This window comes from Suncus etruscus, chromosome 12, assembly GCF_024139225.1.
Source record: "Suncus etruscus isolate mSunEtr1 chromosome 12, mSunEtr1.pri.cur, whole genome shotgun sequence".
In the NCBI taxonomy this organism is placed as follows: Eukaryota; Metazoa; Chordata; class Mammalia; order Eulipotyphla; family Soricidae; genus Suncus; species Suncus etruscus.
Window position 1 is genome coordinate 18,937,045 of NC_064859.1, and position 13,651 is coordinate 18,950,695.

General features: G+C 41.4%; 1 protein-coding gene across 1 annotated transcript in view; it reads right to left on the reverse strand.

Annotated features, from left to right (window-relative positions):
* The window catches only part of CRACDL (CRACD like), an 82,215-nt gene that overhangs the window by 27,642 nt on the left and 40,922 nt on the right, over positions 1–13,651 (reverse strand). The window contains exon 2 of the mRNA XM_049784559.1: positions 5,898–5,977. Coding sequence (XP_049640516.1) covers positions 5,898–5,970 — 73 coding nt within the window. The 5' untranslated portion in view covers positions 5,971–5,977. The remainder of the gene's footprint in view (positions 1–5,897; positions 5,978–13,651) is intronic.

The following is a 13,651-nucleotide window of genomic DNA, read 5'->3' on the forward strand; positions in this document are numbered from 1 at the left end:
CCTGGGATAGGGAAGTAGCCCTGAGAGCATTCTCATTTTATGCTGGTCCAGAATGGAGTCACCAAAATGTGGGTGAGAGGGACTTTTTCTGTAGGGTATACGAATGTATCAGGGAAGCCACTTAGCAGCACAGAGGGAGACAGACCCTGAGGCTAAGGCTGGAGGTTTCAGGCAGTTTTGGAAGTGCTGTTAACCAGAGCTGTCTGGCTCAAATATCAGTAGGGCCCTTAAGGGAATGTGCCCAGACAAACTTATTAGTAGGGAAGCATCAGTTAAGGCAAATAAGGAGGAGGGAGCCAGCAGCTCAACACTGCCTATAAGGTGCCAGTAAGCCCCACAACCCTGTAATTCTTCCTGGCCCAATAAGTGAAGAGGAAGAGACACTCAGAACCATAGAAGCAACCTACTGTAGACCATAGACTATAGAAGCAAATCCTACTGTTTCTCAATGTCACCCAGCAGGGCTGGCCAAAGATTGCTGGTTGTGCTTGGACCCTAGACCCCCATGTTTCATGGGATTGGGAGTAATTGGGGTAGTGTCACAGACAATAGATTCTGGCTGCTCCTAGACTGAGGGGAGGATCACTCTGAAGGGAATACAAGGCATGGGCAAGTGCCTCTTGCCCACCCCTGAAGGGGCCAGCAGGGTCCCCTCCCCTTATCTAGACTATTGCAATGAAACCATAGGCCAATATAGCTGCACAGGGAAGTAATCTCCATCAGGGATCAAATGGGGCATGGCTTTCATGTACCAAGGGATGACTCCCTGTGTATTTTCCACTACTTTTGAAAATCCAGATGAGTTTTGCATCATCGTCATTCTATTTCAGGTGTCATACCTGGTAGGAGAAGGTGGGTGGGAATAAGTTTGAACAGAGTTATCATCCCCACCAGGAGAGGGTCATTCCCCTTCTTATTTCAGCTCTTGTAGCAGCTGGTATTATTGGCTCCACTGGTGTGGGAGTGGCCTCCCTTGTCAAGGGAGACATGCAACTTAAACAACTCTTCCAAAACAAGTGGGTGCTGATCCGAGATGTTACCATTTTTCTATAGGGATGTTAAAAGAACAAGTTGCCTCCCTAGCTGAAGTTGCTCTCCAGAACAAGTGGAGACTAGACCTACTCTTCATGAAGGAAGGAGGGTTGTGTATGGCTCTGGGGTGCAATGTTGTTTCTATGCTAATAAGTCAGGGGTCATCTGTGAGACACTGCAGCAGGTAAAGGCTGGTTGCAGGAACAGGAAGGGCAACAGAAAGATCTGTTTCCTGGTATAAATGGTGGTTCACTCAATCACCCCCAGAAAACCTCCCTGATAACCCCCCTAGCTGGGCCATTGTTCTGGTTTTGTTTGTTTTAGTAATTTTCTTAGTAGGTCCTTTTTTTTTTTTTTTTTTTGGTTTTTGGGCCACACCCGGCGGTGCTCAGGGGTTACTCCTGGCTGTCTGCTCAGAAATAGCTCCTGGCAGGCACGGGGGAACCATATGGGACACCGGGATTCAAACCAACCACCTTTGGTCCTGGAGCGGCTGCTTGCAAGGCAAACGCCACTGTGCTAACTCTCCAGACCCAGTAGGTCCTTTTTTAATTAATTTCCTCAGCCACTTTATTCAGGCATACACCGGTGCAGTTAAGATGCTTGTGCTAAGGTCCAAGTATGTGTCTATAAGTAGGGAACAAGGATGAAGAACCTTAAGGAGAGTCAAAGACTTGACTCAGGTCCATAAGAAGAGGAGGAAATGTAGGGTCCTGGGTTCTGAACAAGGAAGGATGCCATTTTGTAAAGGTCACATGTTAAACTTCTCTTAGGTTCAGAACAAAGCAGGACACCATTTTACAAGGACCGTACATTAGGCTTTCTCAAGTCTTTTCCCATTTACACCATCCCAAGCTACCTGACCATACCAGCTACACTATCAGGGAAGGACACAGGGAGCAGTAAGAAGGTACCCTAGACAATAACCAATAATTTAAAAGATTCTATCCCTATATACCCTCCCTATATAATCTGGTTCATGACCTTGGGCAGGGTTATTCACTTGTGAGAGGCGACCCTAACTGGTAGTTGGAGCTGTTGGGAGATGAATTAAAGTTTTGGTCAGTTTTAAAAATTACGTACATAAAATGTATTCTTTTGGGAGTATATCCAGCTTTGGAGCCACAAAATTATACCATCTCCTGATACTGCCCTAGTGAAGCTGATCCTTCCTCTTTCGGCCTTCCAGCCTGCCATCTCTGCTCCTCTAGCATCATTCTCCCAGAACATCACAAGAGGAACTCTTAGATGCAGTGTCTTGTCCTTTCCATGGTGCCTTCCTGCCTTAACTACTCATCTGGGTAGTTATGTCAGTCACTTATTCCTTTTTATTGATGGCTACCAATTATTCCATCATTTGAATGAAACTGAATGGAATGACTGACCAGCTGAAGGACATCTCATTTTTAACCATTTTGGCAATTATGAATAAAGTTGCTATTGACTGTTCTTAAATATAAGATTTCATATCACAGTTAACTATGTAGGATTGTGATTGCTTAGTCATCAGCTTAATGTTTGATTCTCTGATATAAACTTTATAACTCAATAAACACATAAATAGCAATATTAATTAAAGCAGTATTAATTAAATTAATAAAAGTCCTGATGGAGGTGGATTATGGTGGATAGATGGTGAGGTCTTTCTTGGCCAGGCCAGGCACCTGTACCCCTTTTCAGCCAGTGGGTCTGTAGGTATCAGGATGACAGTGAGGAAAATATCCACAGCAGTCATAAAGTTTTAGGAGACAGGTTTTATTACAAGGCCCTAGCCACCATGTGTGGCTTCTAAGTTAATCAGCCTCTGCATTCATCCTGTCTCTGATCTCTTTCCCTCCTGCATCTTTCTTCTCAAGCTCTGTCTTGCTGAATCTCTCTCTTGTCACTGAATCTCTCTCACCCCTGAGGCAACCCCTTAAATTACCAACCAAATGCCTCCCAGCTATGGGAGGATCTCCCTCTTCAGGTGAGATACCAAGGCAGTTGGGAAGAAGGGTAACATTTCCCCCTTCCTTGGTTAGAAAACAAAAGAAAGGTTAGCCTTGGTTTCCTGACATCCACCTTAGGCCAAAGGCAGGAACCCTAATATTCTCCCAAAGCATAAAGTCCAAAGTGTAAAATTAAAATAATCAGCCTTTTCCACAAACAGAACTTTTCTGCAAAATACACTGGTAGTTTAAAATTCTTTTTTTTTTTTGGGCCACACCCGTTTGACGCTCAGGGGTTACTCCTGGCTATGTGCTCAGAAATCGCCCCTGGCTTGGGGGGACCATATGGGACGCCGGGGATCGAACCGCGGTCCTTCCTTGGCTAGCGCTTGCAAGGCAGACACCTTAGCTCCAGCGCCACCTACCCGGCCCCAGTTTAAAATTCTTAATGCTACTTAACCAAGCACTTTTATAAACTTCCCTAAACAAAATTTCCCTAAATTTTAAATTCTAAACTTTTAAATTTTAAACTTCCCTAAACAAAATTACAAGAACATTTATACAGAAAATACAGTTTGAAAACAAGCTACTACATTAAGATACACAGTCAAATATTATGCAATTGGAAATACTAATTGTGGAAAACTATAAACCACATTTAAAACCAGCAAGACAATGATGCAACTAAAGGATTAAGAGATAACCTTAACTAGTCAAATGTAGGAAGTTTCAAAAATCAGCTTCTGTTGGGCTTTGCTGGCTTCTTTCTCTTATTTTCTTCTATTTTCACCATCACCATCACCATCACCAGATAGTCCAGAGGCAAGTAAGCTGTGAGCTTCTCCCCAGGTCGCATGGGTTTTACAGGTGGCTTTAGCTCCTTGGAACCCTGGGCCCTGCAGGCAGTCTGGGTTTGCTAGAGTTGGCTTCACAGCCACACACCTCCCTCACAGACATTACCCCCCCCCCCAGCACATCCTGTTTGCCTGTCCGAAGGGAGAGAACTTTCTGGTGCATCTTGCTGAGAAAGTAGTTGGTTGCTGCTGCTGCTGCCACAACCTCTGCCACCTCTTCGCCCCTCTGGGCAGCTCGGGTGTTTGGAAGCATAGCTCTACCACAGTGGCTGCGCATCTGGGAGTTTAAAGTATGATGGTCTTAACCTGAAATTTCCAAAGCCAGAATCCATGTCATGGCGGAAGGTTATCATCCAGAGGTCAGTCCGCTATCAATAAAGCCTTTTCTTTCTGGTCTTTTTCCAAGTGGCCTCTAAAAGTCTCTGACAATTGAGAGGCCGTGGTCCTTGAAAAAAGCACTTTTCATAGAAGAAAAGTTGGGTACCTGGGCCTTTGGGGAGCTGCATCAAGTGTTCAGCAAACCCCTTTTCAAAACTGCCTGCTCTGTTGCCAGATAGTATCTCCGCCATTTTTTGATCAGGCGCTATGTGGTCCCATCTTTTGGACCCACTCCAGCTGAATAGAGCCAAAATTAACCACAAGAACAGGAATCTCACTATCATTGAGTCTTCTAGGGTCCAGAGTTCAAATCAATGTCGAGCACCAGTTGTTGTATTTAATATTAATTATAGAGTCCTTGGTGGTGCATAGAATGGATGGGGGGAGCCTTTCTTGGCCTGCCTGGCACCTGATGCCCCTTTAGGCAAGCAGGTCTGAGGGTTCAGGATAACGGTGAGGAAATTATCCACAGCAGTCAGATTTCAGGAGACATTAAGCTTTATTTAAGCCCTAATCACCATATACATATCTCACATGGCTTCTAAGCAAAGCAGCCTCTTTCCTACTCCTGCATCTATTCTGTCTCTATCATCTATCCACAATATATTGATGATGATAGACTAACCAAACAATTGTGTAATTCTTAGAATGTGTTATGATATGATTATTCATGAATATGTGTGAAAAAGGATAGAAGGGCTGAAAAGGTCCCTTTTCCAATACTATTAATTACCTATTGGTCTGGCCATTCTAAGCTCTGACCATCCTCCCTCTCACTAACATCATCTGGATGCTCCTGGACAATGAAGGATGTCACCAAGTTCCTTTTCCTTTGCTTTCAAATCAGCCAAACATGGGAATATCTTCACCTTTAAGAATGATATAAAAAGCTGGGTGTGCCAGGGGGAGGGCAGTTAGGGCCAAGAAGGAGCTTCCATGGCAGTGATTGTTGAAACTGTGGACATGAACTGGGTACTAAAAGGAAGGAAAATGATAGGAATAGTACCCCTCTGTAACAATATTGCAAGCCAGAGTGAAAGAAAAGGAGAAGAGAGAGAAAGAGATAGAGAAAAAATAAGAGGACAGAGCAATAGCACAGAGGGTAAGGCATTTGCCTTGCATGTGGCTAACCAAGGTTCGATCCCTGGCATATCTATGATCACCTGAACCTACCAGGAGTAATTTCTGGGTGCAGAGCCATGACTAATCCCTGAACATGGCTGGTAACAAGAAGAGGAGAAGGAGGAAGAGGAAGAGGAAGAAGAGGAGAAGGAGGAAGAGGAAGAAGAGGAGGAGGAAGAGGAAGAAGAAAAGGAGGAAAGAAGAAAAAAAGGAGGAAAAGGAAGTGGAGGAGGAGGAGAAGAAGAAAGTGTAATGAGGCATCTGGGGGGTAGGAAAACTAAGGACACTGTTGGGGAGAATGGGCACTGGTGAGGGATGGATGTTGGACACTATGACTGATATTCAATCAGGAACAACTTTGTAAGTATACCTTATGGTGATTCAATTGAAAACATCTTTTAGGAGGAGAATGTATGACTTTCATACCCCCCAGTTCTGGCTCAGAGTAGGAGAAGACTTGAGTCGCCACTGAGCTCTCCTGTCTGGAGGGGCTGAGGGATTCATACTACCCTAAACCCTCAATGTCCTCATTGAGAGTGGCTGCTCTGTCAGCACCGCCATGACAAGAGTACAGGACTCTTACCTGTGCTGTCCTCTCCAAGGCCCTCTGCGGTCTCCCGAAGTTTGACATCCATCACCTTTGTGGAGATCATCATTGACTCCCTGAAACCAAACAAGAATCCACATTATAGCAACATAATGCAGGGCCAGGGGAAGCTGGTGGACCAAGAACTCAACATTTGCTCCAACAAACACACCAGGTCCAGGCCATCCCTCAGGCCATGTCCATGGGATGGTGGCATTCCTTCTCCAGCATGGGATTGTTTGTTAACAGTTGTCAAGGTGGTCGGTCACTCATGACTCTTCTGTAAGTTGAATGTCAAATGTTCCCTCCCTCCTATGCCTGGAAACAGGGCGCAGGGTAAATGCTTGGCCCCATACCCACTGTCCTCTTAAACTGGCATAAACCATGACAGAAGCTATTAACAGGGACTCAAGCTGGGTGAAAAGAAATCATAAAGACATGGGCTCAGAAATAGATACATCCAGGCTGTTGCATTGAATCCCTTTGGATGGACTTGGATGGTGGTGGATGGTGATGGAGGCCTTTCTCCTCCAGCCCAGGACCACGTGTGTCTGCAACCCCCTCCAACTGGCAAGTCCGCAAGTACAGGATAGTATCAGGTATAAAACTCACAGGCAGTCAGGCTTCTGGAGATATCATCTTTATTCAGGCCCTGGTCAACATGTGTGGCCTATCATAACCATTTACACTGGACCCCTCTTCAGCCCTGCATAGTACCTTGTCCCGCAGCCATCTCCTATCCATCTATCTTCCTTGCTCAATCTCTCTTCAAACTCCTCCTCCAAATTTCCCCTTCAATCCCTTCTGGCCAAACCTTTTGTAACCCCTCAAAGACCTCCCCAGAAATGGGCAGGTCTTTCTTGTAAGTAAGGTTACACAGGAAGAATGGGGGTTGGGCAACACCAGGCCAGAGCGATAGCATTGCAGTAGGGCATTTGCCTTGCATATGGCCAATTTGGGAAGGATCCAGGTTCAATTACTGGCATCCCATATGGTCTCCTGAGCCTGTCAGGAGCGACTTCTGATCACAGAGCTAAGAGGACCCTGAGCATCACTGGTATGGCCCAAACAAACAAACAAACAAATAAATAAATAAATAAATGCGGTCTAATAATCCAATCTGAGACAAATCTGAGATTCGATGATCCCTTGGAGTATGGCTGACACCCAATTCTGTAAATGCAAACCCTAAAAGGTGCCTGGTCAGTCTAAGTGGGAAAACAACAATATTTTCTTTGCAGAGCAACATGGCATCAAAGAGATTAAAAACAGATAAATATGGAATCAAAAGGCAGCATTTTTTTGTGAGACCAAATCTGCAAGCTTTCATGTATAATGACTGGAGAAAATAGATGTCAGCTTAGCAAAATTCTTATGGTGAATGATGGAAATGATGTATATTTACAGAAAATTTAATTATTTGTTTTTAGATTAACTAACTGTGAACAGTCGGTGGTCACAGACCTGTAAGTAGAATTTATGTCATTTCAAAGCGAACTAAACACATCCAGAAATCAATGAGTAGGTGTAAAACCAGCTGAAGACCATAGAGCCGATTCCAAACACGTCTTAAAACCACCACCAAATTGTAGATCGATGGCACAGCAGGGAGGGTGCTGGCCTTGTGAGTTTGACCCCTGGCATCCTATATAGTCCCCCTAGCACTGCCGGGAGTGATCACTGCATGCAGAGCCAGGAGTAAGTCCTGAGCATTGCAGGGTGTGGCACCAAAACAAAACAACCAAACGAGTACCTAATTACTGTAGTTTTTAATGTTCCAATGTTCCTAAAAGAGAGACAAAAGTGAGAGAAAACTTGAGTCTGGAGCTCATCCTTCCTCCTAAAGGGAGCACGGCCCAGAGGACAGGCCTCTCTGGTACACCCATCTCTAGATGCATCTGGCTCAGTGTTTGGCCACACGGTTGCCTGGTCAGTGTAGCAAATGAATGAACCAATGGGTGTCCACACACACTTGTTCTCAGGCTTCAGAAGTGCCAATACACCCAAGAGCTAGATTTTAATGATGGTCCAGTCTTGCCTTACATTACTGTATTACCCCAACAGCAGTCCAGCAACAGCTATAAAAGGGTCCACCTCTTAAGAAAGACCTTATTCAACTATCATTGGCTAGTTGGGGCTATAAATACCCTTTACCCCAGTGAGATTCAGGATGGAGAGTCAGAGGCAGTTTGAAGAGGCAGTTAGAGCAGCAATATGATGGAATCCTTTCTATTCCTGGCTACAGCTTTTCTCCCTAATTTCCTAATTTCCTAATTTGGTTGTATCTTTTAGACTGTTTATCCTGTACATTGTTTACCTATTTCTTTTACCTGGCTCTCAATCTGATCTTACTCAGGTCCCAAACCCAACTTTCTCTCCCACTTTCTCCCTCTCCCGGCCTCGGAGTTTGTCATAAGGCCCCAGTCTTCTCTATTTAAAAAAAAAGGCTTAAACTGTCAGAGTTTTGCCTGCTTGGCTTCTGACAAACTAAAGACTCCCACAGTTTCTGGCCGTCTAAGAGCCTTTAACATGTGAACTTTAGTTGCCAAGGCTGTGTATATTTGGGGGAAGGGTCGTTTTACCAGCCTGACAATAAAAATAATACTGAATTTACATTTTGTAGGACAGAAAATAATTTCTGGTGTCAGCCACTGGCTGCTGGTCTTTCATCTCCTTCACATCCCTGGAAGAGAGAATCTGACCTCAGCAGGCTTCCATTCATTGCTCACGGTCCAATGATTCTGCACTTCAGAGAGCTTGCAGGCAGCCCATCCTGGTTTGATCCTTGATACCCCAAAGGGTCCTCTGACCTCCACTAGGAGTGATTCTTGAGTGCAGATCCAGGAGTAAGCCCAGAGCACCACCAGGAGTGGCCACAAAAACTAAACAATATGTCAAGGTATTAATTACAAATCATTAAGACTGAAGCTTCAGAATTTAAAATTGATATATAAGATAATTCCATAGAAGGGGGTGGGGGAGAAGGGAGATGGGGGGCATTGGCAGTGGGAAGGTTGCAATGGTGAAGGGGGGTATCCTTTATTATGACTGAAACCCAACTACAAACATAATCATAGTGCTTAAATAAGTATATTAATTAAAAAAAATCAATTTCACAGATGATAACAGTAAAAAATGAATTTAAGAAAAAAATAATGTATAACATTATCCAAACAAATATTTAAGTGTGAAAATATTTAACCAAGGAAGTAAAATACCTGAGTTTTGTAAACAACCAACATTGGTGAAAGAATTCAAGAGGGCATAAATAAATGGAAAATATACTGTGTTCATAGATCAAAAACATATTCCACAAATTTGTACAGATTCAGGGGAATCCCTATCAATATCTCTATATGGCTTTTTATTCAGAAGTTGACAAACTGATGTGAAAATTCTAAAGGAACTGCAAATGATACAATCTTTAAACCAAGAAAAGACAGGAGGACTCATACATCCAAATTTCAAAACTTCCTTCAACTCTAAATCAATCAAGATTACATGGTACTGACATAAGACTATCAAATAGTTCAACAAAATATTAAACCTTGGACCCATACATCTGCAGATAATTGAGTGGCAACAGGCTGTCAAGAGAATTCACTGGGGGGTAGATTATTCATTTTAACAAATGGTACTTGGAACACTGACAGACAAAACTTAACTTGTACTTCCGCTTCAAATTATGCTAAAAACAGACTCAAAATGAATCACTTCAATACAAGAGATAAAACTGTTCAAATAAAACAGAGAACAATCTGAGTATGGGTTAGATAATGATTAATCACATGTAACAGGAAAAGAGAAAAAATAAGTTGGACATTATCAAAATTATAAATGTTGGGGGCCTTAGATATACGGAGATTAAGTCTTAAATGCTAATGATTCTGGTTCGGTCCCCCACAGAACATATAGTGCCCTGGGCACTTCTAGGACTGACAACCGAGCATAGAGCCAGGAGTAAGTCCTGAACACCACCAAGAGTGCCCTCCTAAAATAAAAATAACAATAAACTCTTTTTTTCAAACTCTAGCAGGAAAGCATAAGTGCTCACTACAGCAGGATATATTCTAGAACTAATATGGTAGAGACTAGCAGAATCCTTGCAAAATGATGACATAAAAATTTGTATAATATTTTCTATTTTTGTCAAAATAACTATGCAGGATATAAAAAATATAACACTCCAAAAGTTTTATCTAACATGACCTACCACCAAGAAACATCAGTATAATGTTATTGAAAATTAATGGTAAGAAAAAGGTTATGAAAAACACACACACACACACATCATCATCATCATCATCATCATCATCATCATCAGATTTCTAAGCAGAAACTCCAAAGGCTAGAAGAGACTAGAATGTCATATTCACTCTAGTAAAAGGCAAAAATGTGAGTTAAGGATGCTTTTTCTGAAAAAATTACCATGTAAACATGATGAAGAAACAAAGGCTTTTCAGATAAACAAAAGCTCACCACTGCCAGACCTGCTCTATAAGAAATCCTAAAAGGAGCTCTTACCATGAACAGGAGAGACCAAAAGTAAAAAATATGTTGAACACAGGACAAACTAGTAAAACAGTAGCCCAAATAAGGACAGCACAGCAGTGATATGATACAATAAAAATATAGAAAGGTTATAAAGACAAAGAAGGGTATAGTCCAATGATGAGGAGCCATTACCAGCACCGCTCTTGATGTAAAAGTATAATATAATCTCCATGGTAACCTCAAAATAAGAATCTGGGGGCAGGACAGAAAAGAAGAAATAAACTCTCCAGGGAAATTATCCACATGAACAGAAACCAATGGGAAAAAAACAACTAATTATAAAAACAATATCAGAAAACAAGAAATAAAGTGGGCAGTAAGAATCGCCTATAAAGAATCACCTTAGATGTGAATGGTCTGAACTCACCAATCAAAATACTGAGGAACTGTGGATTATAAAAAAAAAAGGCAGGATCTGTCTATACAATATATACAAGACTTTCACATCAGACTTAAAGACAAATATAAAGTCAGACTGGAAGGCTGGAACAAGACATTCTGCTAGCTGATAAATAAATGTTCAGCTAAAAAGAAAATAAGAGACAAAGATGGATCTTAAATATGAATCTAGGGGGTCAAAACCCATCAAGAAGACATGATGACAAAGCAAGGTATTAAACCACCTCCAATGGACAGAGATCTTGGATAAGCTCAATGGAACTGAGACTTAAGAATATGAAAGGCTTGAGAGAAGGGGAGGGACCTTGTGCTAATGCTAGCAGGATCATCTCATTGTGAGATAGGATAACCCTGCAAATATAAAATGATAATACTGAAACCATTATAAAAATAAGAATTTCCCAATTGAAAAAGACATATGGTCTTCGATATGTATGGACCAAATATGGGAACATTCAAATATACAAAATAATTATGAACAGACAACAAGGAAACACTGACAGCACAAAATTGTAGAAATCTCAACACATCACTAACAGCAATGGGCAATTCATCCAGATAAACACTAACAATAATATAATGACAATAAATAAAGTAATTGAAGAGATAGACATAAGCACACAAACTTCTATTCTCAAAGAAATGATGTTTTCCTCGAGTGCACATAAATCATTTTCAAAGATAGATCATATTGATGGGACATAAATAAGTCTCAAAAATTACATGAAGAAGTAAGACCATCTCTTTCTACTCATACTCATAATACTATGATATTAGAAATCAACAACATAAAATAAAATAGTAAAATCTGCAAACAAGTGATGAATAAATGACATGCTTTTTGAATAACTCTTGGATTAATGAAGAAATTAGAAAAATAAAAAATTACTTATAGAACAACAAAAACAAATAAGTAAGCATATGGGATGTTACAAAAATAATATTAAAGGGAAATTTAGGAGCCAGAGTAATAGCTCAGTGGGCAGGGGTGTTTGCCTTGCATGTAGCTGACCTAGGTTCCATCCTGGCATTCCATATGGTCCCCTGAGCCTGCCAGGCATATCTTCTGAGCATAGAGCCAGGAGTAACCTCTGAATGCTGCCAGGTGTGGCCAAAAATAATAATAATAATAAATAAAATAAAAGGAAGTTTAATGAAACAAAGTCTCTATCAATAAACAAGAAAAATCTATAATAATCTATAAAAATAATATCCAAAGTGACCAGAAAAATGGAATAAATACGAAAACCAGATACTTTTTCTCTAATAAGCATAGATAAAAAAAGTAATAAAAAATATCTTGGAGGGGCTGGAGTGATAGCACAGTGGTAGGATGTTTGCCTTGCACACAGATGACCGGGGATGGACCCAGGTATAATAATCCTTGCCATCTCATAAGGTCCCCAGTTCCTGCCAAGAGCGATTTCTGAGTGCAAAGCCAGAAGAAACCCCTGAGCACCACTGGGTGTGGCCCCAACTTCCCCCCAAAATCTTGGAAATTCAGTTAAAACAATACATCAAGAGAATCATGCACCACAATCTAGTAGGATGACTCCACAAACACATATTAATGCAACATAGCATGTCAACAAAATAAAAATAATATCAATCAGGAGGTACTTTAAAAATATTTTAACAAGTGTCAACATTCTTTATTATAAAATCACTCAAGAAAATTAATTATATTGTCAGTTTTTGTTTTGTTTGGGGGTCACACCCTGTAGTGATCAGAGCTTATTCCTTGCTCAGAGATCATTCCTAGCAAGGTGTAGGGGGCCACGTGCAAAAGTGAAACTATATCACTATATACAACACTATACACAAGAATTATTTCATAATGTATTCAAGACTTCCATTTCAAACTATACGGAATATAATGTAGGTGACAAACTTAACATTAGCAATACATGTAGATTCAATGAAAAATAAGCAAAGAATACTGCAGCAAGTTCTAAAACTCTTATATGATAAAAGAAACTCAAAGCCATTCTGGCATACTGCTGGGAATTCAAAGCAAAAACTGTGGAAAATGGTGTGGAGGTTTTTTTGGGTGTTTTTTTTTTTTTAAATAAAGGCAATTTCACGAGGCCCATAATATCCCTCCAACAGACATGACATACTAACACAAAGGCTGTTTCCACCCCTGTTGACAACAGTATTACTCACAAGAACCAAAACACAGACTCAGCAGATGACTGGGCACAGAAACTCAATGAACCAGAGTTCTGTCATTAAAGCAGGGTGGGAGAGTGTCTATTAGAACAACAAGGACAGAACTTGGCACTTATCTAGCAATGACGCTAAGTGAAAGAGTAAAGTGACACACAATTAATTATTAGGTGTCTTCGCTCATGGAATAAGAATGGAATAATAATGGCCTATGAAAACATACGAACAATGCCGGAGTGATAGAATGGTGGTTAAGGGCATTTTGCCTTGCTAACCTTGGCTGACCTGGATTAATCCTGACATCCTAGGGTCCCCCACAGAGCCTGTAGTAATAATCCCTGAGTGCTGCCAGATGTGACCAAATAAAAAGAAAAAGAAAACCAATAAGAAACAACATAACTCGGGGCCGGGCGGTGGTGCTAAAGGTAAGGTGTCTGCCTTGCCAGTGCTAGCCTAGGACGGACTGCGGTTTGATCCCCCGGTGCCCCATATGGTCCCCCAAGCCAGGAGTGACTTCTGAGCGCATAGCCAGGAGTAACCCCTGAGCGTCAAACGGGTGTGGCCCAAAAACCAAAAAAAAAAAAAAAAAAAAAAAAGAAACAACATAACTCAAGAAAAGTTATGAGATA